The sequence below is a fragment of the Propithecus coquereli genome, unplaced genomic scaffold (assembly GCF_000956105.1).
Source record: "Propithecus coquereli isolate 6110/MARCELLA unplaced genomic scaffold, Pcoq_1.0 Scaffold142, whole genome shotgun sequence".
NCBI classification, from domain to species: domain Eukaryota; kingdom Metazoa; phylum Chordata; class Mammalia; order Primates; family Indriidae; genus Propithecus; species Propithecus coquereli.
This window is the reverse complement of record NW_012138525.1, coordinates 8,080,208-8,096,028: the sequence shown is the minus strand read 5'-3', so window position 1 is coordinate 8,096,028 and position 15,821 is coordinate 8,080,208. Positions and strand designations below refer to the sequence as shown.

The 15,821-nt window shown below is 41.7% G+C and overlaps 1 protein-coding gene across 1 annotated transcript in view; it reads right to left on the bottom strand.

The window, feature by feature from the left end:
- PSMB7 (proteasome (prosome, macropain) subunit, beta type, 7) overlaps window positions 1-15,821 on the bottom strand; it is a 61,308-nt gene that overhangs the window by 38,265 nt on the left and 7,222 nt on the right. The window contains exon 5 of the mRNA XM_012639747.1: window positions 12,692-12,807. Within this exon, the coding sequence (XP_012495201.1) occupies window positions 12,692-12,807 (116 nt within the window). The remainder of the gene's footprint in view (window positions 1-12,691; window positions 12,808-15,821) is intronic.

Sequence of the window (15,821 nt, the reverse complement as noted above, 5' to 3'; positions counted from 1 at the left end):
CTTTTGTAAATGTGGGGAATGAATTGTTCCACTGTCACTTTCCCTTTTGCTCTTTTATGTCTCCTAAAACTGCTTAGAGTCTTGTTTTTCTACTGGTAGACAAAACTACTTGGGGTTGGTGCTTCCTGCAGTGTGTAGAACCTTCAGCTTTACGGGGACTTACTGGCTCACATAATACGATTGCATCCACAAGAGCTTGTTGTGTGGAGCCGGTTAATGTGAAATGCTTTCTAAAGAATGCTATTATGTGCCTCTAATGTAGGACCTTTCCTTCACCGACTAGAGAATCTCCCTTGCAGAGCACGCAAAGATTTTTAAAAATGCTTATATTTCTGGTTCCTGCTGCATTTGTCATCAGGTCCTTCAGAAATGGAAGGAGGAAGAAAGAGGCATGAGGACAACCTAATTGAAGTTTTAAATTATAAAAATTGGATGCTCTACTGGATAATGGCATGCTCTTTCCAATTATTAATATTAAGAGATAATTTGAGGTTTTTAAAAAATGTTATTTTTACATCAGAGATCACTAAAATACAACAACAAACTTAAAAATTCTATAATCTATGTAATCAGACATGCTAAACGATAAAAGACTGAATTTTCTAAAACCTGCTGCTTCTAAGTTAAACAATAGAAAGACCCTGAAAGCCAGCAGGTAGAATTTGCCTTTGCTAATAAGATCTATGCTCACAAACTTTCAGACTGGAGAATGGGAAAATACACAATGTATTGAGGTCTTTCTGAGGGTATTGTCCTATCTAATAGACAAGGTAACTGAGGCTCAACTAGTTTCAAATAATTTGCCCAAGGCAACCCAATCAATAAGAAGTGGAGCCAAGATTTAAATCTAGGTCCTGTTCTTAAGCACAAGTTCTTAAGTTTGTGCACCTTTGAGAAGGGCAACTCCCCAATCTTTCTTCATACAAACCATTCCCAGGTGCCTGCTAAGCAGTGGCAGCAGCTCTGGGAACACAAAGATGCACAGGAGGTGGCTCAGCCCTGGCGCTCCCTAGCTGTTTTCCCTGGGCACGTCACTGTGAGCTCCGTGGCTGCCAAGCTGCTCCAGGCCCTACCACATCAAGCACAATGCAAGTGCTGCCTCGAAACCATGCAGCTGCCCTACCGCTCTAGCCACTGTCCCTGCACAAAGAGCTGAGGACAGTCTGCATTTTCCTCAAGGGTAGCTCTGAGGGCTGAGACGCCACGTGGAAAGCAGAATGCCCGGCACAGAGCAAACGCTCAGTATAGCTAGCTATTATCATTACTCTAAGACAAGGTCCCCGCCCGCCAGCAGCTATTCTACACAATCATTCTCAACAAGTCCCAGGGTTGGCAGGCCTCTGGAAACTGAAGCCTTCAAAATTTCTTCTCTCAAAGTCATGAAGTTGTGAGAGGCAGCAGGAAATGGATTCCTACTGCTTTTCCTCAAATCAATTTAACCAGATCTTCTCAGGAAAAAAGCTGCTCCTTCTGCTAAAGAGTGGTCCGTTTTAAGCACCCAAGGACCTGCTTGCCACCGTGGCCTGCCAAAGTGTAAGATGTATGCAGCGATAAAAGAGTCACACACAGAACTTTCTAATCCATCAGTGTCAGCTCTCCCTGACAGAGTGCTTACTCACACTTGCTCATCGTTAGGCAACTGGCCACTCATCCTGGATAAAATTTGGGGCCTTCCACAGACCTACGGATTGGGATCATTTTTCACTCCGTTCCTGCCTACAAGGCCTGGTCTCCTGGTATTGGTGCTTGCTCTGGAGGCCAACAATGCCAATGTGTGAAGAGCTGATTTATGAATACAAAACAACTGTTGGTGCCAGGGGACCATATTCAGCCACTAGAGAGCAGTGGTGCACCTCTCACTGCTCAGTGAAACTGAGACGCAGACTTTAAATGGTTTAATTGTATGCATGCATTTCATTATAAGTCTTGGCCAAAAGCTTCCAGGCAAGGCAAGCCAAGCAATCAGACAATTCTTGCATCGCTTGCTGAAATCCAGATTTGTCCTTTGTCAGCATAAACAGTTTAATTTGATGTTTTCACTCCTGAGTAAGCACTGAGTATTACATTTAAACCCCTCATGAGGGGGAAGAATGCTTCCTTTTCATCAGCAAATGTACCTCAATGTCAAAGTCTACCTTTTATTCCCAATGAATTAAAACAATTATTCCATTTAATATACTTAAAAATATATTTTTAGAGCATCCAACACTTTTACTCCAAAACTAATTCCTCAAAAAGGAGAGTCTCTTTTCTAAATGAAATGCAGTCAAAGAAGAGTTCAATTTTACTCTAATTATTTAAAACACCACTTGAAGGGAATAGGGATTCTTCTTCTAACTGTGACGTCTCATTGACCTCACAGGTTATAAACACTTATTCTTAAGAAAAGACTAACAACCAGGGGCATCTGGGCCTAAAATGTGAAAGGTTTTATTTTATTAATGCATTTTAATGAAATGCCACAAGGTATGGAGAGAGAAAATTGTTCTACTTAAAACACAGGCATCTCCTAACCCTATATTTACTGGATAAGGTGGAGGATGAAAATTACCTCAAAATATGCCTGTCTTAACAACATGGCTCCGCCGGCCAAGGAACAGCAGCTCTCACTCGCGCTCTGCTGAGCGCAGGGCACACGCCGCACCCTCCTGCTGCAGCAGCTCAAGGCAGTCTGGGCAGAGCCGATAGGTCTCTCTCAAAGGCATCCTTTACTCTGGTTCACAATGCAAAACACCTTCCCAAACCACAGGGCATTCCACTTTGTATGCTTTTTCTATGTTTTCATGTCCCTCAGAACCCTCAAGGATAAAAGGACCATAGATTTTAATAATTTATAAAGTACACCTAGTTTTAATCAGAAGTAAAGGTTTATCTTGTTCATAGAGCTTGTGAGCAAACAGGACATCCTATCTACTGGAAAAAAACATGCAGCTACGTACATATATTTTCTCGTTTTTAATTCACCTGTGCAGTAGATGGTATTATCTCCATTTTTACAGATGGAAAAAAAAGGAAATTCAGAGAGGTGAAGGAGACTACCCGAAGTCACACACCTAGTAATGGCAGAGTGGCACTCTGAACCCGGGTCTGGTTGAAAGCAAATCCCTTATTCTACGAACTACATAGAAAGCCTTCTAATGTATAAAATGACTTTCCACTCAGTCTGACTTGTAAGGAAGTAAAAGACTTCAAGCACTAGGTTATGAGACTATAAAGGCACTTTTCTTTAGTAGGGGCAATTCTGGCCCAATTCTGAAACAAGAGCAGGCAAAGGTGAGTTAGTTACCCTCACTCTCTCTGAAGTGGAGTTTAAAACCAGAAACTTAAAACTGTGAGCATTTCATTTAACTATTCTGAAAAGTACTCTGACAAGGGCTTTTACTTGACTAAGAACCAAACTTAAATCAGAAGACTTCACGGTAAAATGTCAGAGCAGAGAAAAAAAGGAGGAAAAACACCCTATACATTAATTCAATATCTCATCATTTTCTCTATAAGAGACTTTTTTTTTTTTAACACAGAAAGTCCAATCTAATTAGAATAGATTAAGAGCTGGCAAGGGCTGACTATATTACATTCACTGTAACAGCATAATGAATTTTAAAAGTAAACATTTTCTCATTTCCTGATATAATGGCACCATCTATTGGCTTAGTACCACCTTTGCAACAACCAAGAAGCAAGATGCATTAATTCAGCTTTCATGGGCTTTTGGTTCCCAGTTGTTTTATTCCCAGCACTCCATAACAGCATAAATTTTAAGATATAAAATCCATGCATTGCACATTTTAAATGTAAAATGCACCTAACTTATACTAATCAAAGTGCCAGAGAAATCTTACGACACAGAACTTCGTGTACAGAAAATGTGTTGGCACTAAAATGATCACACCACCATGCACTATACATCTACAATGTGCTAATACAAAGATTTTTATGTATGGTGTCTCACTTCATCCTCATACATTTCCATGGGACAGTTCTTTGAGCCACCATTTTACAGAAGAAGAAATCAATGCTCATAGTCAAACATAGTCAAGCTAGATGAATGTTGGATTTAAGGTCTGAACCCAATTTGACTCCAAAAGCCAGCTATTTCCACTAAGCCACAACTGCCTCAAAAAATGGCCAAGAGCAACACATGCAACATAAAAAGCACATAGTGGCCAGTACGGTGGCTCACACCTGTAATCCCTGTACTTTGGGAGGCCAAGGAGGGAGGATCACTTGAGGACAGGAGTTCGAAACCAGCCTGGGCAACAAAGCAAGACCCCCGTCTATAAAAATTTAAAAATTAGCCAGGAGGCCGGGCACAGTGGTTCACGCTTGTAATCCTAGTACTCTGGGAGACCGAGGCAGACGGATCGTTTGAGCTCAGGAGTTCGAGACCAACCTGAGCAAGAGCGAGACCCCCCATCTCTACTAAAAATAGAAAGAAATTGGCTGGACAATTAAAATATATATATGGAAAAAACTAGCCGGGCATGGTGGCACATGCCTGTTGTCCCAGCTACTTGGGAGGCTGAGGCTGAAGGATTGCTTGAGCCCAGGAGTTTGAGGTTGCTGTGAGCTAGGCTGATGCCACAGCACTCTAGCCTGGGCAACAGAGCAAGACACTGTCTTAAAAAAAAAAAAAAAAAATTAGCCAGGAGCAGTGGCTGCACCTGTAGTCCCAGCTACTTGGAAGGCTGGGGCAGGGGGCTCACTTGAGCCCAGGTGTCAGAGGTTGCAGGAAACTCTGATCACGCCACAGCACCCCAACCTGGGCGACAAAGCGACACCACGCCTCTAAAAATAATAAAAAAGTGCATAGTGATTTACAGAGCATGTTCACACACATGCTCTGTAACATGACATTTTAGCGTCCTAATACATGACATTTTAGCATCCTAATAACCCTGTGCCCTTCCCCCCCACCAAAAAAATTAGCTTCCTGTTAGAAATAGGGGGTGTGAGGTTCCAAAGGTTAGGTGAGTAGGCTCTGGCAGACCACTGCTGGATCAAAGCCAGGCCTTCTGCCTCTTTTTCTAGGATTCTAAGTGATACTTCAGGTGGTTACAGGAAAGCCTGGTCCAGGCAGTTACTGCCTGTATGGGCAAAGCTCCCACCAGAATGGGGTTTCCTGGACCAGCATAGTTCCTACCTTTCCCAGCCCCTGGCGCACAGCGAGCAGGGCACAGATGCAATCCAGTACTGCCAAGACACAGGCTTATGGAGCCTCCTATACATCGTCAATCACACAGGTGACCGTAGTGCAGGCAAACGAACTTCCAGCAACACTACAGCTATGAAGTCCATATATATATATCCTCTGAGGAGGTTTTTATGAAGGCCTATGAACTAAATACAGCTGCTGCTAAATTCACACCTGACTTAAGAGTTGCAAATGAATATGGAAGGAACATTTGCCATCTTGAGGTGCACTAATTTAATCCAGCACAGAGTAACTTTCAAAATCAAGTCATGTGGAGATATCCAAATGTCTACACAAAGGTTGCACATTAGTGTAAAAATACAGAGAAAATGGCAAGATGGAAGTTCCTATCAATGTTCCAAAGTTCTGACTTAATTGTAAGATTCTTTTGCCCACAAGGTGAGATATCCGTTATGTTTACCTCTCCGTCCTGCATCTTTCTAACCGCTCGCAGGCCCTGCAGACTGGGACTTAGTAGGTGCATTCCAGTAATTAGGAAACTGTATAACCAGTTTATCTGGAGACAGAATTTTACCTGGATGGCCCTGGCAGTGACCCCACGCCTTCCCTAATGGTGCATACCAATGTTTATTCCTCAAGTTAGTATTCCTAAATTGTCCAAGGACCTCATTTCGAGGAATGTCATGCTTGAAATTTTATTCATGTTAATTCTCTATGTGAATAAGCAGACAAAAACAAAAGTTTTACATACCCTGCCAACACTGCTACGAGGAACATTGCCAAACTAATAGCAAAAGATGGTCCCCAAGCTTCTTCTGACACTACTTCAGTTTGCCTAATAAAGAAAAGCTGGCAATTCAAAGAATAAGCTAATTAATCTGAGAATTAAAAGAACCCACATTTTGTCTATACAAAAAATATGATTAAAACCCTTTCCCCCTTTAATAAAGGAAAGTCAGAGATTCTTGCTCAGCTTTCAAAAATCACACTAATCGATCACCAGCAGTCTCTTCCAAATTAGTCTCTTAAAAAAGAAGTAAATGAAACCTAAGGAGACCTTTTTCTTCTTTGAGAACGGACCAAATCATACTTGGCCTAGACCACACGTCACATTCCGCAGGCGAGGGGAGGGAATCACAGAAACTGAGGTTCCCATCCCAACTCATGTGCTTTCTTGCTGTGTGACCTTGGCAAGTAACCTCTCTGAGCCTCAGTTTCCTCATCTGTAAGACAGGGATGATCAAGCACCCACCTCACGGTGTTGCGAAGATTAAATCAGTAAGCATCTCACAACCTCGATGGTGCTGCTGGCCAAATGTTGCTAACATTATGTCCATGACGAAGGTTTTAGGGCAGAAGCTGTCCAAGGGCCACACCATGAGCAGTTTGATACATTAGTCTTCCAAGTAAACCCTCAGGAAGGCCAGCCCTCACGGACCCAGTGCTCAATGCAGATCGAGCTGCCTCCCCAAGTTAAAGATGAGGGAGACAAGACAGGTGTCTTCTATTCAATGTAAATTAAGAGTAGCCTTCAGGCACCTGGCTAGTCGCCAATACAGGCCCACGGGTAGACAAAATTTTAGACACCCTTGTCTTATAGGTAATTTGTAGTTTCCAGCTCTTACTGTCAAATCACTCAGAAAAAAAAAAGATTAATCACAAAATTTTGTTTTTATTTTTAATAATAAAAAACTCATAATTTAACTAAAACATGAGAATTCAGATGAAATACTGATTTTCTCATTTAAGCTACACTCACTCCCACAGTGAATGTTCATATTCCATGGGAGCATTTCATTTAGGAAGGCCTTCTGTAGCCCACTCCTTACCTCCTCCAGGGGAAGGGGGAGGGGGAAGGGGGAGAGGAGGAAGGGAGGAAAAAAGACAAAACAACAACAAAACTCCAAACCAGATTAGGAAGAAAGGCAGCCCTACACAGCTACTACCACAGGGAACAATGGCTAAAAGAATGACACAGACAAAAGCCCAGAGCAGTACAAAACCCTATTTTACATTCTCTGTAAAGGGCTCCTCTTCACAATGGACTTGGATTAGAAAGAAAAAAAACATAAAAATCATGTCTCGGGGTAGCAGAATTGTGGATAATTTTTTTAAAATTTCCTTTGATGCAATAAAGCTGTTTCAGTAAATAGTGTTTTTAACATGCAAGATAGAAAATCTACAGAGAGAGAGTAATTGAAATACAAAAAACAAACAAATGCCCTTGGGAAATTTGTATGAATATTTTTAGAATTCAGAAGCAAGGCTTAATAGCTTAATGAAGTAACATCTATAAGATGATAAAATCATAGCAGCTGTGTTGTACTGGGGCTTGCTTGAGATGGAAGACAAGGGTTCAAATCTCAGCTTTGCCACTTACAGGCTGAGTGACACAGGTAAGTTGCTAAGTCTCTAAGCTTCACGTTTCTTGTACGTAAAAAAGCAGTAATAGCCGGCCTTCCATAGAATTTTAACTAAAAATAATGTGACAGCATCCAGCAGAGTCTTTGGCACAGAGACACTCCCTATATATGCTTCAAATTTAAAATAATACTAAGCTTTAACCAAAAAAAACCTTGTCACATATACAACACTTTGTGCTATTCTCCTACAGCCAAAATGGGGCCACACAAACAGAATACAATCTAAACCAACTCTATTCTAGGGGTATTGTACACCATTGGTTCACAAATAATGAATGGTAGCTAAGATTTCTAACACTAAGTTTCAGACATTCTTTGGCACAAACAATTCAGAGAATCTGAAAATTAACTTACCATCAAATACTCACTGAGTCACACAGGACTCTACTAGACACAGATTCTACTCTCAGAGACCTCAAAATTTTGCAGAGGCAGAAGGGACAAGGGCTGGGGAAAGCAGAGTTTGGCCAAGGCTGGAGTTCTGGAACCCTGCCTCACACTTGGGAGGGATTTGGGGGGGCAGTCAGCAGGGTGGAGGGGGGTGGCTTCCCCTGCCCCAGGGTGAGGAGGGGAACACTCCAGACAGAAAGGGCATTACTGAAAGTAGGCAGTAGGCAGTAGTGGACTGTTAAAAAGTCTGTTCAGGGGAGGACAAAGGGCTGTTGCCACAGAGGCCCAGGGTGAAAGTGGAGGAGGAACAGGAAATGAGACAGGAAAAAGGGCCTAGAGCCCCACTGGAAAGGGAGGTGGCCCGAGGTGGAGGAGTTACTGTAACACCCCCGCCAAGAGTCAGCAAGGGGCTGGCGCTGAGGAAGGACAGGAGAGAATGGTGACAGAGACCCAGGATGTGGCTGTGTCCACAGCCTCAACGTTTCTGGCCAGGGTGTAAGCTCCCTCCCTGGCCCAGACCCCTCACGAACAGGCTCCCTACACTGCCTGCCTGCTCCTTCTAACAAGCAAATCTAATCCTCTCATTCCCGGCTAGAAAACACTAGCTGGGAACCTCCAGGACAAAATCAAAACAGCTTGGCCTGCATCACCTGGCCCCTCTCTGACCTGGCATTCCAGCCTCGCCTCTGCCCCACGCTCCGCAACGTCCATTGCTCTTCCACCCTCCCCTTCTTTGCTTCTGCTGTGCTCCGAGCTTGGACCCCTTCCCATCATCCCCATGCACGGCTGCTGCCACGCCCATCCAGCAACCTCTGGCTTCGCAGTTCCTGGACCACACCAAGGCCCTGTGCACCACAGAGCCTGAAGTCTCTCTCTCTCTCTTGGGGGAAGGGGACGGGCCAGCTAATGCCTACTCCTCAGTCAGGTCTCAGCTTAAGTGTTACTTCTTCCTGCCTTTCACCTACTAGACTGACAGAAATGCTCAGCATTGGTGAGGTTGTCAGAGAAAGGCAGCCTCATTTTCTCTAGTGGGGGTATAAACTAGGACCACCGTATTGGAAGGCAATTTGGCAATAGCTCTCCAAAGGTCAAATGCACTGGATGGCTGGCTAGCTGTCACCTTTTTGCACTGCCCCAGCAGCTGTACTTCCTTCCTACGTCTGGGGAACTCTGCAAGCACAAGAGAGGGAGGCTGAGCTTCTCCAATCAGAAGCACCCAGCCTTCCCCATGAGGAACCTGGGGTGAAAGGAATGACAGGAAGATTCGGTTCTAAGGCAGCCAGGGTCCAGCAGCAGGTGTACCAGCAGCGCAGGTGGAGGTTCCTGTACTCACCTCCAACGGTCTGTTCTAAAGCATGATTTTTGACACTGTTCTTGGCCCCAAACCCAGTTCTTGCCCTCCCAGCTATGTTGTAAGCCACCTGTTATCCTTTAAAAAAAAAAAAAAAATCCCTCGTTTCCTTAAATCATCCACTGCTTGCAACAGAGAATTCTGACCAATACATGCACATACCCTAATTCAGAAATGCCATTACCAGGAATTTATCTAAATAAAGTATGTATTTATATAAGTAGACCAAGATACATACGCTGCAAAAATCTGAAAACCAAAATATCCATCAACAGGAGAATGGGTCAGTTAAGTCATGGTATAGCCATATAATGCCATTCTACATAGCTTGTTATTACAGAAATTATATAGACTAGATATGCTGACACAAAAATTTCTTTAAAATAAGTTAATAGTAAGGGAAGAACACTGGTATAACATGATCTCATTTGTCATCCCTTTTTAAAAGGGACAGACATACAAGACAGGAGATAAAGGTGCATCAAAATATTTTCTGGAAAAAATACAAACAACTTTAACAGTGGTTTCTTTGGAGGAGGGATATGAAGTAAAGACTTTTCTAAGGTAGTAATTTGTCCCACTAGAACGTTTTGTCATGTTCATAAATTACTTTCATTAGAAAATGTTTTAATGTTGCTTTCTCAGAAAGGACCTCCCAAACACCCATCATCCACATACTCCTATTCTCTATTACTGTTCTTTTCCTCTATTGCACTTACCGCAACTCATTCTTTTAAGTGCATGTGTACTCACCTGTTTAATGCTGTCTCCCCCATGAGGCTCCAGCGCTGAGGCAGGCACTGTGCTGACCAACCCTATATTCCCAGCACCTGGCACCAGCACTGGTGATGCTAAGGAAACCGCTGATAAATGAAGGGATCGAATTCTCCTTTTAAGACTCAGCTCAAGGGAAGTAAAGCTTCTCCTAAATTCCCCCAGTTTAAATGTGACTCCTTCTCCCTTGGACCCCTACAGCCCGAGTCGGTCTACACATCTGTCTCCCCCAGTAGACTGTGAGTATCTTCAGGCAAAGACCTTCGTATTCACGTCTACCTGGGCTGCCTGCTACAGTGCCTTTACACAGAAGGCACTCAATAAATAGTTGATAAATGAATGGATGAAACAAACAAAACCTCAAAGTAACTTACTAGTGTATTAAAATCAGATGTTACCGATGTCTTGCTCTTCTTAATCTGGTCTTTTAGGATAACAAAACTAGATTGTGTGAAGTAAGTGGTTTCTAAACTCAAGTGTCCTGTAGACCCACCACCCTGAACTCAAACTGGACTTGGAGAGACAGATCACTGTTGGCCAGGACAAGGTACAAGAAAGGATTGCAGAAGTGAAATAAGCAGACACAAAAATGCTTGACTATTCACTTTCAACAGCTTTTCCTAATTCAGCTTTATGCTCAAAGGACAAATTACTACAGTTCAAAAGCAAGAGAAACCAATTCAGTTTTCCCATTGTAAAAATGAAATTGCTTGGAATCGATGTTAAATTTTCTAAATTTGATGATTTTATCAAGGGGATATAAGAGAACATCTTAAAGGATTCAGAGGCAGAGGGTCTGCTATTCACTCTCAAATGGTTACACATACAAAAAAAAAATACTAGTAACAATAATAATGTGTATGTGTGAGACAGAGCTAATAGGGTAAAATGTTAACAACTGACAAATCTCAGTAAAGGGTATAAGAGTGTTCCTTGTACATTACTGTTACTTTTCTGCAAGTTTGAAATTTTTTAATTCAAAAAATGAAGAAATGAAACTACTTAATAGAAAAAGTTATTCTACTTTTGCTACTATTTAAAGGTATCAGATGGGGAGAAATAAAAACAAGATTTTGATGGAGATAAATATATTTGAATAAAGCAATTCAGAACAATTCTAAAATTGCCCTAAGTATCTTTATTTTAAAATAATTACAGAGATTCATCCATATGCTATCTGAGGGTAAATCATTCTCCCCAACAAAAAGGAAAATCTGTTGTACAAAAACCTTCTAAGAAGCTAGATAACACAATGGAATAGCAAAGTCTCAAACTGGCAATTTCCAAACTAACTCAAGGCAGCAGTTATCCTACAGAAAATGTAAGAGGTAAATGACAGCTGGAAAAACACCAACTACACACAACCTGTTCAAATTTCTGGACCTACACAATTTGACCCAGAAAAATAACATAAATGTTAGAACTTGAAAATCCCAATTCTTCTAAATATAGTTTTATCACCTTTTTTTAAGTCATTAAAAAAAGACTCTCATATCTAGCAGTTAGAGCTAAAACACAAATGTAAAAACCTGGTGTGAAAAAATTAACTGCTATTTACTGGCCAGAAACTACAGCAGATGCTGTATATAAATTATTTTCAATCATTACAACAACCTGGTGTGGTAAGTATTGTTGCTACCATTTCACAGGTGAGGAAATCAAGGTCAGATAGGAATCAAATGCCCATGATCCCTCAGAGATTATGAGGTAAGGCAGGACCCTGGTCACTATAGCTTAAAAAAAAAAAAAAAAAAAAACCCAACTCTATGCATGTACCAGGCATGTTTCCAGGTGAGGCCTCCACTCTAGCTTTCCATCTGCCTGGAAGCTCTTACACTCAAATCTCACTTTTCTATTTAGAGACCTACCCCGACTTTTCTATTCAACACTGCAATCCACTGCTGCCCACCATTCCCAGGTCCCCTTACCACAGGCAATTTTTTTTAACTTTTTGAGATCATTGTAAATTCACATGCAGATGTAAAAAATAGTACACAGAGTTTCCATATACCTTTGACCCAGTTTCCTCCAAAGACAGTATCTTGTGTAACTGCAGTACAGTATCACCTGAATTATTTTTTTTCTCCTAGTGTCACTTCCTAATACAGGTTGATGATCCCCTATCCAAAATGCTTAGGACCAGAAGTGTTTCAAATTTCAGATTTTTTTCAAATTTTGGAATATGTGCTTTATACTTACCTGGTTCAGCAGCTCTAATCCAAAAATCCGAAATCAGAAATGCACCAGTGAGCATCATATGGGCACTCAGAAAGTTTTGGATTTTGGAGCATTTCAGACTAGGGATATTCATCCTGTATGTTATAAACAAATTTTTGTAGTTTTTTATTGTCTGTCTACCTCCACTAAAATATAAACTCCTCACGAGCAGGAATCTTTATTGAAATTTTGTTCACTGCTATATACCAAGCACCTAGAACAGGACCTAATCCATAATAGAAATGCAGTAAATTATTCGTTGAATAAATCAAAGCACTGTATTGCACCCCCTCCTCTAACGGGAAATGGACCAGCTCTTCGAGAGACCATCTTGGTAAAAAATAAGAGGATTCTGAAACATCAGGGAAACATCACACTCACCCATGGTGACATAAGGCAACTTATCAGTTGATCCATGAGGATAGATGCTGTAGAGGTGAGGTCCAGTAACATCTACTCCCCCTAAAACTAGGGCTGCACCAATGTAACCTTGATACCTGGTGATCGAAGTATGCATAAGAAAAAAACATGAGTCTACATAGCATCGGTAACTTAACCAAAAGTTTTTCTTACACCATTTCATTAATGGGTCATTGTTTCGATGGGAACAAAAGGGGGAAGGGAACTAATATTAGATAAACATCTGCTTTCAGCCAGTATAAACTGTAAATTGTGTGAGGCACTCCACATAACTCTTTTCAGCTCAGCCTCACAGCTTCCTTTTAAAAAGGGCATTATCATTCCCATTTCAGAGAAGAGAAAACCAACCTAGAGACATCAAGTACCTGCCCAGTGTCTCAGAGCCAGCTTCGGCTTACTCCAAAGATCATCAGCACCATTCCGCTCACACCTCTCTGTGATCCGCAGATAAGCTACCCTCAAAGTTGACAATGAGGAACTGCTTAGCTCAAGCTATTACTCAGCTGTTCAGATTACCAACCTCATCACAGCCTCAACAGGAAAATGGCTATGTCAAAACAAAATTATAATCACAGATAGGAGCTCATTCAGGGAAGTAAACAATGAAATAACCCATGATAACCTATAAAAACCATTGCTGTTGCCCACAAGACAAAACTACACCTCTTCAGAACTTGAAAAGGAATACATTTTCCACTCCGCCCTACCTCTGCCTGATTGTGCACATATCTGTTCTTTTGGACCCTTTTAGCTGGCTGGTTTCAAATTTCTTTTTCTTTTCTTTCTTCTTCTGAGACAAGGTCTCGCTCTGTAGCCCAGGCTAGAGTGAAGCGGCACAATCATAGCTCACCGCAACCTCAAACCCCTGGGTTCAACTGACTCCCTGCCTCTGCCTTCCAAGGAGCCAGAACTACAGGGCACACCACCATGTCGCCCGGCTAATTTTTTTAATCTTTTGCAGAGATGGGGGTCTCACTACAGCCCAGGCTGGTCTCCAACTTCTGGCATCAAACAATCCTCCCCCCTTGGCCTCCCAAAGTGCTAGGATTTCAGAGTTGGCCTAGTTTTCCATTTCTATAGACTCTTTTCTCTATGTTTAGTACAGCTTTTTACCATTAGAATTGCTTTGCTAGATAAACATGCTATTTAAAGTTCTCCACTATAAGCCCTTAGCTCTTTGGGAAAAATAATGAAACTAACATATGCTGAATTTGACAAATGATATAATTAACTGATATCAATCAATTAACACAAGAACCAAAGTCATAGTTTTAGACTGACTGAGACATGGCTACACATCAGAAAGTGCTCTAAGTAAATAGAATAGTCAAGTCCAATATTTCCCCTGGCCCTTATCAACAAATTATTATTTCGACAAGAATCTTCCATTTATAAGTGAAAAATTCAAGAACAAGAAAGCATTTTAGAAGCAGCCTGAAGAGGGAACAGAGGCCCAGACAGGGGAGGAAACTGGTCCAAGGCCACATAAGCTAACAGTAGGGTCAAGACTAGAGGCCGGGCACGGTGGCTCATGCCTGTAATCCTAGCACTCCGGGAGGCTGAGGCGGGTGGAACGCTCAAGGTCAGGAGTTTGAGATCAGCCTGAGCAAGAGCGAGACCCCATTTCTACTAAAAAATAGAAAGAAATGATATGAACAACTAAAAATATATAGAAAAAATTAGCCAGGCATGGTGGCACATGCCGGTAGTCCCAGCTACTCGGGAGGCTGAGGCAGAAGGATCGCTTGAGCCCAGGAGTCTGATGTTGTTGTGAGCTGAGGCTGACGCCATGGCACTCACTCTAGCCCGGGCAACAAAGCGAGACTCTGTCTCAAAAAAAAAAAAAAAAAAGACTAGAGTGCAGGGTTCTGGGAGAAGCCAGAGTCACCAATCCCCTGCTCCCCTCCAGTGCCTCTGCCAGTACACCAACTACCTATCTAACAGGGTGTTTAAATAAAATCAACAATAACCAGCTAGTTCCCTTCCAAGCTAAAATATAATCTGTCTGATGCCTTTAAAAAAAATTAAGATTTTTGGCAAATTACTGAATTCCTTAAAAATTGATCCAAAAATTCTATTTCCAGGACTCTCTTGTAAAGATATAATCAAATATACAGAAATGAATGCACAAAGATGTTTACTACAGCATTGTTTATGATGCTAAAAAACTGGAAACAGCCAGAGGGAGAAATGGCTAAATAAACTGATACAGCTGTATGACAGAACACTACACAATCATTAAAAATCATGCTGTGTTTTCTCATGTACTGGCAATGGTAGTATAAGTTAGTCCAACCTTTCTCAAGGACAGTTTTGGCAGTGTGTAACAAAATGTTAACTGTGTGTACCTCTGACCCAGCAATTCCACTCTAGAAATCTATTCTAGAATATAGCCTAAGGAATTAATTAGTCAAGTACCCAAAGGTTCTATATTCCAAGGGGTTCATAGGATGTCTAGTAATATCTCAAATGCCTTAAAATGGGCAATATAGTTAATGCTTAAAAATTGGTTAGATTCACGGAATCATCCACGGAATGATATACTATGATAGCACCAAAAATTATGATATTGATCAATGGTTCTTAAGTGTACACACGAAAGTTTTTTCCAGCTGGGCGTGGTGGCTCATGCCTATAATCCCAGCACTGGGGAGGCCCACGCGGGAGGACTGCTTGAGGCCAGGAGTCTGAAACCAGCCTGGGCAACACTGCAAGACCTGCCGGGTGTGGGGGCATACGCCTGCAGTCCCAGCTACTGAGGAGGCTGAGACAGAAGAATCACTTGGGCCAAGGAGTTCGAGGCTGCAGTGAGCTATTATGGCGCCACTGTATTCCCAACAAAGCAAGATCCTGTCTCAAGAGAAGTTTTTTTCCTATTTCAGGAGGGTTATAAGTGTTCAGAATTTCTCTATGAGCTCAAGAGAAGAACTCTTCTACTGACAGAAACAATGCTTATACTATTATGTAAATAGGGTAACTTACGAAAAACACATATTGTAACATTCTATTCTTATAAATGTATTAATATAAATGAGGATGTGTATGATATGAAAGATATGAAAAAACATATCTCAAAAATCTACAGTGTATG